Below are 13,448 nucleotides of genomic sequence, written 5' to 3' on the forward strand. Positions count from 1 at the left end.
GAATCTAGATATATGATCTGGGAGGTCCGGAAAACTGCGGTCAGAGCAAAAGGTACATTAAAAAAAAAAGCATCAACTCAGCTTCAAATTGAAGCTACAGTTGTCAGCTGTGAACTCCTAAAAAGTTGTTACTTTGTATTGGTGTACCTCATAACATATCAATGAAATACTTTAAGGTTGTAAATTTGAGAAAATATGGGGAAGTTCAGGATGTGGGAGAACTGCTGCAAGGTACCGTGTCTGCTAAAATAAAGCAAGACTAGCATGCAATCTTGTGTTTGAGGGCACTTTTTAAAACCAGAACAGACAAAACCACATTTTTGGATGAAAATTACATTTTATAATAAAATGTCTTGTTTTCCCCAATCAGTTGAGAGTCATCTTGTGCAAATCTACTTAGATATTTAGAAGCATTTTTTTTCCACCGTCCTGGAATGATAATGTAATTTTGCACTGTTTTTTTTGCCCTTTTAGCCCATGACTTTTTGCACATGACAAGGATTAAATTAGGGATGTACTGTTTAAAGTATTCAAGAGGGGAAAAAAAGTGACAGAAGAAAGTTATCAAATAGCTTTTATTTTAATATACAAGCAGTCAGCTGATCATATTTGATATGAAGTAAAACAGCAGAGTGTCCATAAAATTCCTCCTGAAATTATAAATTATCTATAATTGTGACACTTAACTCAGAGGACCAAAAAAGATTAACTGTTTGGCATACTACAAACAGGGCTTCCAGGAAGCAGCAGATTATTCTCTCTTTCACCAAAACTTGCTAGAATAAAAAAGCTTACTGAAAAGTATGAGACAAAAAGAAAGACAGCAGCACAATAAATCACAATAATTCCTTGAATAATTTGGCACAGGTATGGCATTTTTTTTCTAAATACAAAAACAAATCCATTCAAGGGGAAAGAACAAACTTCTTATTTTAGTGGTCATATGTACAGAGCAATCTTTTTCCTGAAAGAACCAAAACAAAGAGGCTGCAGTCAAATCCCACCCTACAAAATGCAATTTCAGGTAGAAACTATATATTCTGGACAACAGATCCAACCCATCAAGTGGTATAAGTTGAGACAAAAAACAACACAAAACAGCAAAAAGTCACCATTGGCCGAGCATACGATAACTGGACTGACAAGATTTCAACAGTGGTTCCAAAACAGATTGTTTAAGGAAACGGCACAAATAGAGGTATTTAAACAGAAACACGACATTGACGACTTACTCGGGTGCATGTTGAAATCTGTCCAATACCATAAACTAAGATGGAAGTGCAGACGTTTGATTTGCTACTTCTACATCCTGAGTGAGGACCTTCGACAGGCCAGATTGCAAAAGCAGTGCAAAATACTGCAAGCCTATTTCACATAACTTCCTTTTTTACTTCCCCCTCCATCTCAGCCCCCTCTAACTCCCTCCCTTTCCCAATAAGGCATCAGTGTTGTCTGCATAGTCATGCAACATTTAGAAGTCAAGAATAGGAGAATGTCCATTTAACAGGTTGTTTTACTAAGTGCAGATCCATGATTTGTATCCACTCGCAATCCACAAAAGCCGTTTTCTCAGCTTCTCTGGGCAGCTTTGGATCACATCTGAAAGAAAAAGAGTTCAAAGTCACCAAAATTTGATTGGATTTGATGAGCCTCTCATCCACGCAGGTGGTGAAAAAGGTCATCATAGCAGTGTTTAAACATGGTGGTGGTGTGGGGGTGTTTTATTGCTTCAGGACCCAGATGACATAAGCATGAATTTTGAAGTCCACCTCTCTTTAATTTCAAATTAAAGAATCAAAAGACGAAAACTAAATGACGTCTTTGGAGCGGCCTAGTTAAAGTCTGGATTAAAATGCGACTGAGATTCTCTGCCAAGATTTTAAATAAACTGTTCATGCTCAAAAACCTTCCCATCTGAAATAATTTAAAAATAAAAGAAATAAAACACTGCTGGTCAGTTTGGACAGTTTCTTTAATTTAATACAATTATTTGAATGCTGGGGGGGTTTGTATTCACTCTGGCTTTCTTTGTCTGATCTTAAAATGTGTTTAAAGAAATGAAACCTTTAAGTGTGAAAGCAAAAAAAGACAAAAAAAAATCTAAAAAACTGAAAATACATTTTCACTGCACTACAACAGCATTCATTTTTTTGCATTGGGTGTCTAAAACCAGACAGAGCTAATCCAAGTCCATTTGATTGGTTGATCGGTCGCTCTTGATGTCTCCTCCCAACAAGTTTAGCGAGAGCTTCAGACTGGAAATTAGAGGACATCAAGACGAGGCTTTGCCTCACCATGGTCAGATATTTGGCTTTTCCACTAAAGGTCAAGCAAAAGAACTGATTTGGATTCTGTCACCCAAGTGTCCAGACAGAGCTTTGTCATTCATAACAAATGTTTCATATTTTTTGTATTTAAGTGATATTGGGAAGGACAGTAGTGCATGGACACAGCTTATTTACACAGATATTTATTCCAGTATTATCCCTGTAAATGATTTCTCTAAAATCCTCACCTTAAATTAACATTGTTTAAATGACAGTTTTAAAATACCATTTGCAACATTTTGATAAGCTGCTGTTCCCCGTACGCCTGCTTCTGGCTCCTGATGAAGCGGTTCTTTATATTCATGTTAGCATATTATCCAGAGGTGCTTCCCCTTGTCATGTCGTTAATCCTGTTCCAGTGCGGCCCAAAGACTGGAACCACCCACCTAACCAGCTTCCTGGGCCAGGACAGAGAGCCCATTCAAATCAGTTGTTTGTGCTACAAATTCTGTTAATGAAGCCAAGAGGAATGAGGTCGAACTATACACCTGCAGAGATCCAGGTAGTTCAGTAAGTGCAAGTGGCAACAGCTCGATTTTGGACGCAGTAAGAACCTTTATTCTGTTGCTTTCTGACTGTCGTGGCGCTAAAAGCCGACAGATCAATACTTCTTTCCAACTCTCTTTTTACTCCCCTCTCAGGTTAAAGCTAAAGCATAACTCAACTGTTCTTTATTGTTGTTTTTTCAATCTCTCAGTATGTCAACTGATTCTTAAAAAATTAAACATAAAAATATACAATCTCACATTTTGTAGAAAGATTTTTCTAAATATAAAGGCAAAGATTTTCCTCCTTAAGGTTGAGTTTGTGCAGTAGGATGGTTTGTCGTAATTCATTGCTGCTACAACTTACATGTTGTTCCAGCTTCTGGTAATTTGAGGATTTAGGTCGGCGTGCGGATCTGGAATTCTTCCCTTCCAAAGCAAAGGCGATAATCTGGATTAAAGAAGAAATTTTTTTTTTTTTTAAAATCAAGATTTTGACCTAAAGCAGAAATTAGCTTTAGGTTCCTACAAACTAGCTCAATAATGAATTGTTGTGTAACTGTGCTCAGGGCTCCATCACACAACAACATGAACATAAGGTTCAGTTTCATTGTGTGCTTAAAGTACCTTGCGCTTGTTGTGCATAGCGATGTAGAGAACGGCCACCATCACAGCTCCAGTGACGAGGTAAGCAAAGAAATGACTGTTTTCCCCCTCCATCTCGCTTGTATCTATGACTTTGCCAGATTGACTACTTGAAGAGAGCTTTCCCTGCGATTTTGCTGCATCTTTTTCCGATCCCCCATCTTCATCACCCTCTCCCTCCATCTCTGATGCATTGATGCCTTCTTTTTCCAACCCATCCTCTTCATCACCCTCTCCATCCGTCTCTGATGCATTGATGTCTTCTTTTTCCAACTCATCATCTTCATCACCCTCTCCCTCCTTCTTTCCCGTTTCTGGATCTTTTTTATCCGATCCACCCTCTCCTTCCTTCTTTACCGTTTCTGGATCTTTTTTATCCGATCCACCCTCTCCTTCCTTCTTTACCGTTTCTGGATCTTTTTTATCCGATCCACCTTCTCCCTCCTTTACCGTTTCTGGATCTTTTTTATCCGATCCGCCCTCTCCCTCCTTCTTTACCTTTTCTGGATCTTTTTTATCCGATCCACCCTCTCCTTCCTTCTTTACCGTTTCTGGATCTTTTTTATCCGATCCACCCTCTCCTTCCTTCTTTACCGTTTCTGGATCTTTTTTATCCGATCCACCTTCTCCCTCCTTTACCGTTTCTGGATCTTTTTTATCCGATCCGCCCTCTCCCTCCTTCTTTACCTTTTCTGGATCTTTTTTATCCGATCCACCCTCTCCCTCCTTCTTTACCTTTTCTGGATCTTTTTTATCCGATCCACCCTCTCCCTCCTTCTTTACTGTTTCTAGATCTTTTTTATCCGATCCACCCTCTCCCTCCTTTACCGTTTCTGGATCTTTTTTATCCGATCCACCCTCTCCCTCCTTTACCGTTTCTGGATCTTTTTTATCCGATCCACCCTCTCCCTCCTTTACCGTTTCTGGATCTTTTTTATCCGATCCACCCTCTCCCTCCTTCTTTACCGTTTCTGGATCTTTTTTATCCGATCCGCCCTCTCCCTCCTTCTTTACCTTTTCTGGATCTTTTTTATCCGATCCACCCTCTCCCTCCTTCTTTACCTTTTCTGGATCTTTTTTATCCGATCCACCCTCTCCCTCCTTCTTTACTGTTTCTAGATCTTTTTTATCCGATCCACCCTCTCCCTCCTTCTTTACTGTTTCTGGATCTTTTTTATCCGATCCACCCTCTCCTTCCTTCTTTACCGTTTCTGGATCTTTTTTATCCGATCCACCTTCTCCCTCCTTTACCGTTTCTGGATCTTTTTTATCCGATCCGCCCTCTCCCTCCTTCTTTACCTTTTCTGGATCTTTTTTATCCGATCCACCCTCTCCCTCCTTCTTTACCTTTTCTGGATCTTTTTTATCCGATCCACCCTCTCCCTCCTTCTTTACTGTTTCTAGATCTTTTTTATCCGATCCACCCTCTCCCTCCTTTACCGTTTCTGGATCTTTTTTATCCGATCCACCCTCTCCCTCCTTTACCGTTTCTGGATCTTTTTTATCCGATCCACCCTCTCCCTCCTTTACCGTTTCTGGATCTTTTTTATCCGATCCACCCTCTCCCTCCTTCTTTACCGTTTCTGGATCTTTTTTATCCGATCCGCCCTCTCCCTCCTTCTTTACCTTTTCTGGATCTTTTTTATCCGATCCACCCTCTCCCTCCTTCTTTACCTTTTCTGGATCTTTTTTATCCGATCCACCCTCTCCCTCCTTCTTTACTGTTTCTAGATCTTTTTTATCCGATCCACCCTCTCCCTCCTTCTTTACTGTTTCTGGATCTTTTTTATCCGATCCACCCTCTCCCTCCTTCTTTCCTGCTCCTGGATCTTTTGTTCCAGATCCATCAGGTGTTGCTCCCTTTCCCTGCTTCCCTGCGGTATTTGGGTCTTGACTGCCCAAATTACCATCTGGAACAATATGTTCTGGTGCGTCTCTCTCGACACTTGGAGCCCCTGTGAAAAGAAAAAGCAGAAATTAAATTCAAACTATTGCAGAAACAAACCACATGACAACAGCTTGTTTATTGCTGAATGCCCTTCCAACTTGATTTCTTGCAAATATTTTCTGACAATTTCTTACAGTTTGAAGAATGTTAACCTAATCTGATCCTCCAAATTCATAAAATCCTAAAATTACCTATCATTGAGACATACTGTATAACAAAACATTTTCAATCCACCTCTTGGCCTGGGGGTGGGCACCAAAAAATTCAGCTGTTAGAAAATTAGTTTTAGTAATTATAACATATTCCAAATAAAAGTAGATAAATTATGTTAATACAAATGTAACTTTTGCTCGAGATAAAGATGAATCTCCTGTCTCATGTCTCCCCATGGTGCCCTCTTTCCAGTTGTTACATTATGCCTCAAAATCATGTTTGGCCAAAACCTAGCTTTTTCCTCTGAGCATCATCTGAGAGTGCTCAGAGCAAGAGCTTTGCCTGTACGCTCACATACAGCGTACAGAGCTAAGCAGACACCTTATGTTTGACACGAATGTGCCAGAACACTATTGAATGAGACTGTGTGAGATTTAAATGCACACCCCTCAAATTATTGTTCATTCACAGAGATATACACGCTGAGGTCAGTCTCACTGCATATGCAGACGGGTCACTGCAGCGCTCAAATAATGCTATAGACAAGGAAAGAAACGGGAAGAATCTCTGGAATCACTTTACCATTTATAGACAAAGAAATGCAGTGACACATCGTTTTACATGAACTACTGAAGCGATACAAAACCGCTTTGAACAAATGAAACTGAGAAATGATACAAAAGCAGCAAAGACATGACAAATGAGTCCATGTTCAGCCTGTTACATCTGTCCTGCTTCATAAAAAAGATTTACTTTGAACAGCGGTGTTATAGTCTGTTAATCTAAAATAATATGCAACTTAATTTGAGGTTGTGAAGATCTCTGTTGCTTTTGGGGCATTTCTCACATCATTAATATTAACATTTTCACAACGGCTAGTGCATTTCTTAGTTTGTACAAACTAACTTGCCAAAGTAAGTGACTTGTTCAGAATATTGCACATTACTCAAAAGCAAAGTCATGTCAATGACAGCACAGTGTCATTAAAATTAAATGTTCCAATTTTATGTTTATGTACAAGTGAGTGGCTTTGTTATGGTCCATTATGACATTTCACTTTAGAAGTGTTTTCTAATGCAAGGAAGCCAGATCTTGGTGACATTACCTGAAAATGCTGAAGACATCACTACACACCATTTGAAATCTAACTAACACACTTACTTAGTATTCATTTACATCACTTACTAACAGTAAGTGATGTAAATGAATACTAGACACAGAGTACTGTTTCATATTTTTACTGTGTTTTATATTTTTACTGCATATTCTATTTGCAATTCTAATTTGCTCACTGCGTTATTCAAAAGCAAAGTACAAATGTATACAGAAAAAAAAAACATTTGGCTTAGGTTACCCAAAGGTTTAGCAACAGCACTGGGCGTGATCTTAATCTCTTAATTAATTAGATGGTCGAAACCAAAATCAACCACAGCCTAAAAGTTAATTAAAGATTTAGGTACAAAATTAGCTCAAGTACATTCTTAAGTTTTTAAGAAAAAAAAAACAACAGTGTACAGAATACATAAAAATTCAACAAAAATGCCCACAACATACAGTGTCCTCTACTTTTAATCGCACTTAAACATTTTGGATCATTAAACTTACATAATATCAGAGATAAACTTGCTAATCAGTGACGTGCGGTCAGGGGAGGCAGGTGAGGCACAGCCTCACCTGTCATCGTGAAAAAATAATATACAATATAAAATCCTTTATATTGCTATTTTCACCCTGTGGTTTTGTGCTATAAAGTATCTATTTTTTACTTAGCTTAACCAATTCTGATTAGTATTTCTTCAAAATCGCTGGATTTTCACATTTTCCCATTCAAATGCTCAGAAGTGAAGCCGGTGAGGCAGCAGTGAGCCGAGCCTCACCTGGGATACGCAACCTCTCGCTAACTGCACTGGCTGCCATTATTTGACAGCATGTTTGTCCTGTCTGTACACCGGCAATAAAATGGCTAAGAAACATTTAATATATGGACTGATTTTCCATAATTTTGCTTATGTATATAATGTACAATGTTTTTTGTCACTAACTGTGTGTGTATCGTGTTTTGTGTGCGGAGGAGCGATCAGAAACGGCAGGGAACAGACTCGAGGTGAGGCAGGCAGTTCTCTTGCCTCACCGCTGGGGGCGCTCATGTTCCCAGATATTGTGACTGCACAAATGCAGAGTAAGACACAGTGAGCTAGCCATGGAGCTACCCACACAGTAAATAAGTAAAGTACAGCGATGTATTTGTTTTCTTCTCTCTTCCGACGTCAACATGAAAGACTACATTTCTACACTTAAACAGTTTTCTAAAGTGGATTTTCAATTGAAGCAGGAGATAATAACTAAAGGAAGACCAACACCGGAGCTGAAAGTTTTGCTTCGAGACAGCTTCATGATTCTCAAACGGAGTAGAAAAGACATGCCGAGGATAGACGTGGCTTTGGATGAACGGATATTTTTGTGCGGAATTAGCGGTGCATGGATTTCATTGATACGTAAAGGTAAGACATCAATAAGATGTTTTTGTTTAGTTTTTTAATGAAATGTGCGTTTTGTGGGCTACAGTTCATGACTAAATAATTCAGTAAAGTAGAAGCGGTAGCTAATCTACCACAGCAATTCTTTATTAATAAAACATGAAGCCTAAAACGTACTACAACAGACTAAATGTTCTGTTCTGTGTGCAAAATTCTTGAATGTTTTTTGGTGTTAAATCCTAAAACATAAAGTGTCATTGTTGTCAGTTGCTATGGCAACGAGTCTGCGTAGCTTGGCGAATACAGATCACTTTGCTGCGGATCATAGCACGAAATTAATACCTACATTTTTAAATTTCGCTGAGTTAACGCGGCTTTGGATGATAGGTAAAAGATTAGTCTTTTTGCCCCCCAGCGTGTTGTGGATGCGCGAAATTTCCGTAGGTCCAAAAACATGCATGGTGTCTAAAACATAAGTCAGTGCCTCACCAGCAATGAACCTCACCGCACGTCACTGTTGCTAATTATAAAACAGATTTTAAATAGAAATTTTATTCATCTAGTAAAAAAAGCTACCCAAAACAACCTGGCCCTATGTGAAAGAAGTACCTACTCCCCTTGTTAAACCATCAATCAATCAAAATACCACAAAACTTAATGAGCTATGCCTAAGCCCAACTGACTGACCTGTACAATAAAAAAGCAAAAAAATATTACAACTAGTAGCAAAAAGAACAAAAAAAGTTTGTCTCCTTAATGATATAAAAAGTCTAAAAGACTGATTAGACAAAAGTAGAAAACTATAAGTCGTGTAATTCCATTACATCTGGTGTGAAACAGCGTTTCAGGAAAGGACAATCCTACCTAAGCTAATGGTGGCAGCAGTGCGAAAAAGTTTTGGACTGCTTTAGCACCTGGACAAATTATTGTTACAATAATGAATTCTGCTCTCAATCAGAAAGTTTGGAAAGTCTGTAACCTTAGTCTGTATCCATAATCTCAAAGGGATTATAAAATACTGTGATATGTTACACTGAATGGTTCTAACAAACAAAATGAATGGTGTAGTCAAAGTATGGACTTTAAATGTTGATGTGTTACCTGTAAAACAACCCTGCAAATAAGAGAGGGCCACAGCAATGACAAAGACACATTGGCAGATTTGTAACCACTTGATGTCCGTTGTAGCAACACATTAGGATTAGGATGGAAATAGTTTCCTCCTTAATAGATTAAATAATAATATGAAATCTGCATTTGCATTTATTTAGGTAATCCTTGATAAAATGTATACAATGATTTTAAAGGTACAAAAACAAGCAAAAAACAATACAAAGTTGTAAAGTGCAAACCATTTTTTTACAGCAGTCCATATGGATAAGGTAAACTGAACTGAAGGTCTTTATTTTTTTTATCGTAATTATGCACATTATGTTTTAAAATCTACAACTGAAACATTTGTCATATACTGGATTTGTGACAGTCTCTGAATGATCTATCCAACTACGCAGATTGCATGCAGTGGGCATCTGCATCTAGAACTGGAAATAATCTACATTCTGCCTGAAAGTTTGCATGTTCCTCTTTCAGGTAACTTGAGAACTCCATCAAAGTCATCAAAAGGCAAATATTTAAAATGCCGTGTACCTCTGTTCATTTAGTCTATGAGGCGGACTGTGTCACAGCATTTCCTAAAATATCAATTTGAAATAGTTGTCATCCTGCCTTAAGTATTAATGCTTGGTCTCTAGTTTTCTTTTAGTCTCTGTGAATACATGAGGCAATAACACCTCAACGTCATTGTTTTGTTTGGGGTTGTTTTCGGACCAAATGAGCTATAAGAAAATGGCAAAACAAACACACTATTAGCAGATGAGGCTTTCTGTTCTGTGCCGTGATTGTAAACCTTGGAGACGAAATGTGTGAACACCAACAATCTGTCAATGGAGCTAAGGTTCAGTGGTGGACAATCCATGTGCAAAATGGATGTCTCGTGCTCCGTGATCCACCCTTTCACAATTTTTTGCCCAGTGAATCCTGGCATTGTCATCTTGGAATAAGCTCATGCCATCAGGGAAGAAAACCCTCCACTGATTAAATAACTTGTATTCAGAGAGTCATCTGATCTCATTCTTTGGCCACATGATGTTGTTGAACCTAAACCTCACCCAACTGAAGCAACCCCAGATAGCAGCACCGCCCCCACAGGCTTGTACAGAAGACACAAGATGGGAGAAATAATTTTCGTCTGCATCTCTTCTTACCCTGAGGCGGGTATGTGTGGACGCATCAGACCACGTAACCTTCTTCCATTGCTCCAGAGTCCAACCCTTAAGCATCCTTGCAAATATAAAACTTTTTATGCCTCGTCGCTTAGTGGTTTGCTTATGACCACACAGTTGTCTCAATCCCTTGAGATCATTTAGCAATGTGCGTACGGAAATATTCTCTTTCACTATGAAGATAACGTCGGCTGGCTTGACCGAAGTGAAAAAGTGACCTTAAGAACTTGTTGACAAACTATATTTAAATGAGTTTGAGCATACAGGTAGTTCTGGTTTGTAATTATCTGATAATATGGCAGCTTCTTGGGGGATATCCGCATTTCTGGAATTATCTTATTCATCATGCTTGTTGTCAAATCTCCCTATACATGTTTTTGACCAACAGCTACATTATGTAGTTTAAAAAAAATACCACCAACCAATGGCGGATATTAGAGTTTCCGTAACAGTGACTCATATTTCTAAATAAAAGACTAAATAATATAAACTATACAAACTTTCACTCACCTGCGACCAATACGCAGAGTATCAAAATAGAAAGTGACAACAAAGCCGTCCGCATTGTGTCCGCTGCGTCCACCACCCGGTGAAATGTAAACCAAATCTGTATAATCTAATCTGTCCAGTCCTCTCAACTCAATCCGAAGAGACAAACGAGAGTAGACAGGTTGTAAGATTTACGTCGTGGTTTTGCTTCCGTGTATAAACCCGCTTTTCTTCTACAGCTCCTCCAAAACAGAAAGAGCTGTTTTCTGCCCCCTACTGGTTGAGTGCTGTATTACATGGCAGTTATTTACCATTTATGGTGATTTAGCTAATCATTACCTGTTTCTCATAACTAGCAACAACGGGCTTAATAGAACAGTGACCGTGTTCTCTCTAGGTGTGTTTACACCTAGATCAGTTTGATTAGGCATTCAATCATCTGACCAATCACAGCCTCAGAGTGTAACCTTTTATGAGCAGCAAAGATTGGATCCGGTTGCAGGTCCTGCTGTACCTGCAATTTTTATAGTCAGTCAGAGAAATATTACAAATATGATTCATATTTTTAATTCTTTCCATAGACAAGGCTTTTAATACGAATAACATGTATGTAAGCAATTTGCTAATTGTATTTCCATTTTGGAAAGAATAGAAATTTAGAAAACTGTTTAAAAAAAACAAATATTTTTTATTTTATTTCATAGTAACAGTATAGTCCAAATGAGGATATTTGAGTTGAGTGACAGATGATTACAAGCAAGTGTCCAGTCACTGACAGAGGTCAGCAGGTTCCCTCTCTTTGAGACCACTTCCTGTATATCCTGTAAACACAAGAATATGGAATTGAGTGTTGTTACGGCCCTGGGCCTTGTAGGCTGGCCTCCAGGTGTCTTGTTGGTCTGTCTTTGTGCTCCTCCCCTTTGCAGGTGTCTCTGATCCGTTGAGTACTTGAACCTGGCTGTCTCAATTTTCTGCGTCGCCCTCAGCGTCCACTCTGCCCTTGAGAAATTTTGTTTTCCAGGCCTCAGGTCCCCTCCTTTTGCACTTTTGATTTTGTCTTTGTTTTGGCACTTCAACACTTCCATATGCACTCATACAACACATCCAAGCATTTGCATTACACCACTGATACTGATATCCACAATCCATTGTTGTTTTTGTTAATAAATATTCATTTGTACGCACTATAACTGCAGCAGGGTCTACTGTTTTTGTTACGACACTGAGCCAGTCGTAACAGTGTTGTTAAATTTAAAATACGAAATGTTACTTGAAAGGAGAATTTAAAAATAACAAAATACAACTGCAAGATAACCATACTTTTCCCACTAAGCCCAGTTGCTCCAGAAAACAGATAAGTGTGGAAGAGCTGCAGAGATCCACAGCTCAGGGGAAATAATTTGTAAACATTACATATATTCATCTGAATTCCTAGTGGCAAGAAGAGCAATGTTGTTGAGTTCCTGTTTGCAGTGTGCCCAAAGCAATACTGGGCACACGGAAGAATGTTCTCTGCTCATGTGAGACCAAGAATGAAAATTTACAGAACTCAAAAAGGGTGGTGACAGAATCATGCTGTGAGGATATTTCTTCTTCAGCAGGGACAGGGAGCTGATAAGTTGATGGGATTGTGAATTGAGCTCAATACAAGTGAATCCTGGAAGACTACCGAATGATCAGATGAGGAAGTAAAGAAACGAAGTAGATGTTGACAACTGGGGAGGAGTTTGAATGATGCGAGGCTAATCAGTGGAATGTTGTGCAATTGGATGAGAAACTGAATGGACAAGCTGCAGGAAAATGATAAACAGAGACATTAACACAAAAGGATTTTGCCAAGCCAAGAGTTAGACTAACACTGAAACGATATCCAAATAAGTACTACTAACTGCATATTGAGAAACAAAATGATGCTATACCCAAAAATGATCCACAATAAGTGCACAACAACAGCCTGATGAAGGGTTTGAACACAGTCCTCACATTTGGTGTTGGTCCGTCAAACAATATCTTATCAAAACACATTGAAGCTTGTGGTTGTAATGTGGCGCAATGTTAAAAAGCGCAAGACTTAGAAATACTTTAGCAGGTGGTGTAGACAGCCTACACGATTGTTGCTTCGACGGTAACAAGATTAAGATACAACCTTTGGTCAAAGACTGAAAGGATCTAAGCTCCTTTAATGTTTATGGTATACTGAAATGATTATTGGCATACCGAGGAATTAAGACATCCCCTTTCCTGGTAAAACTGGTTATAACTGGTTAAAGAGCAGTTTTGGTGGTGTGTGGTCCAAACAGGTATTAGGTGTGCGGAAGGAAGGACATAGCTGTTGCATTTTGTTAAATTTGGTTTGCATATGTTAAAAGAAACACAAATATTTGAACTAAGTCCAGAGCCAGACATGCTACATGTACATCCTCCTTTTGTATATTTGTCCTTCCTTGCTCAGCTGAGCACATAAGGAACATGAGTCAGACTAAACGGACACTGCTGAATTTCCTCCTAAAATACACAGGAAAAACATTTTAAGATAATTCAGGTCTCTGCTGACTGAAGCTGCCTCACATCAAAAGTTTATTTGATAAAGACAAACTTTACATATTAAGTACTTTCATTCCACCAAGAAGTTGTTTTTTCTT

At 38.7% G+C, this 13,448-nt stretch overlaps 1 protein-coding gene across 1 annotated transcript; it reads right to left on the reverse strand.

The window, feature by feature from the left end:
• Positions 1 to 557: 557 nt before the first annotated feature.
• tgoln2 (trans-golgi network protein 2) lies at positions 558 to 11,063 on the reverse strand. Its single transcript, XM_008419078.2, has 4 exons — positions 10,828 to 11,063; positions 3,440 to 5,412; positions 3,180 to 3,263; positions 558 to 1,599 (listed from the first exon to the last, which is right to left on the reverse strand). The coding sequence occupies exons 1-4, from the start codon at positions 10,880 to 10,882 to the stop codon at positions 1,594 to 1,596; spliced, it is 2,118 nt and encodes a 705-aa protein (XP_008417300.2). The 5' UTR covers positions 10,883 to 11,063; the 3' UTR covers positions 558 to 1,593.
• Positions 11,064 to 13,448: the final 2,385 nt, after the last annotated feature.

This window comes from Poecilia reticulata, chromosome 9, assembly GCF_904066995.2.
Source record: "Poecilia reticulata chromosome 9, P_reticulata-male-v2, whole genome shotgun sequence".
In the NCBI taxonomy this organism is placed as follows: domain Eukaryota; kingdom Metazoa; phylum Chordata; class Actinopteri; order Cyprinodontiformes; family Poeciliidae; genus Poecilia; species Poecilia reticulata.

What these genes read in the sequence shown, in the direction of transcription:
- tgoln2 (XM_008419078.2), bottom strand. Translation starts at nt 10,882, where the DNA reads ATGCGGACGGCTTTGTTGTCACTTTCTATTTTGATACTCTGCGTATTG. An exon ending in ACTCTGCGTATTGGTCGCAG is followed by an intron (nt 5,413 to 10,827) that starts GTGAGTGAAAGT and finishes TTCTTTTCACAG; the next exon opens with GGGCTCCAAGTGTCGAGAGA. An exon ending in CTATGCACAACAAGCGCAAG is followed by an intron (nt 3,264 to 3,439) that starts GTACTTTAAGCA and finishes TCTTTAATCCAG; the next exon opens with ATTATCGCCTTTGCTTTGGA.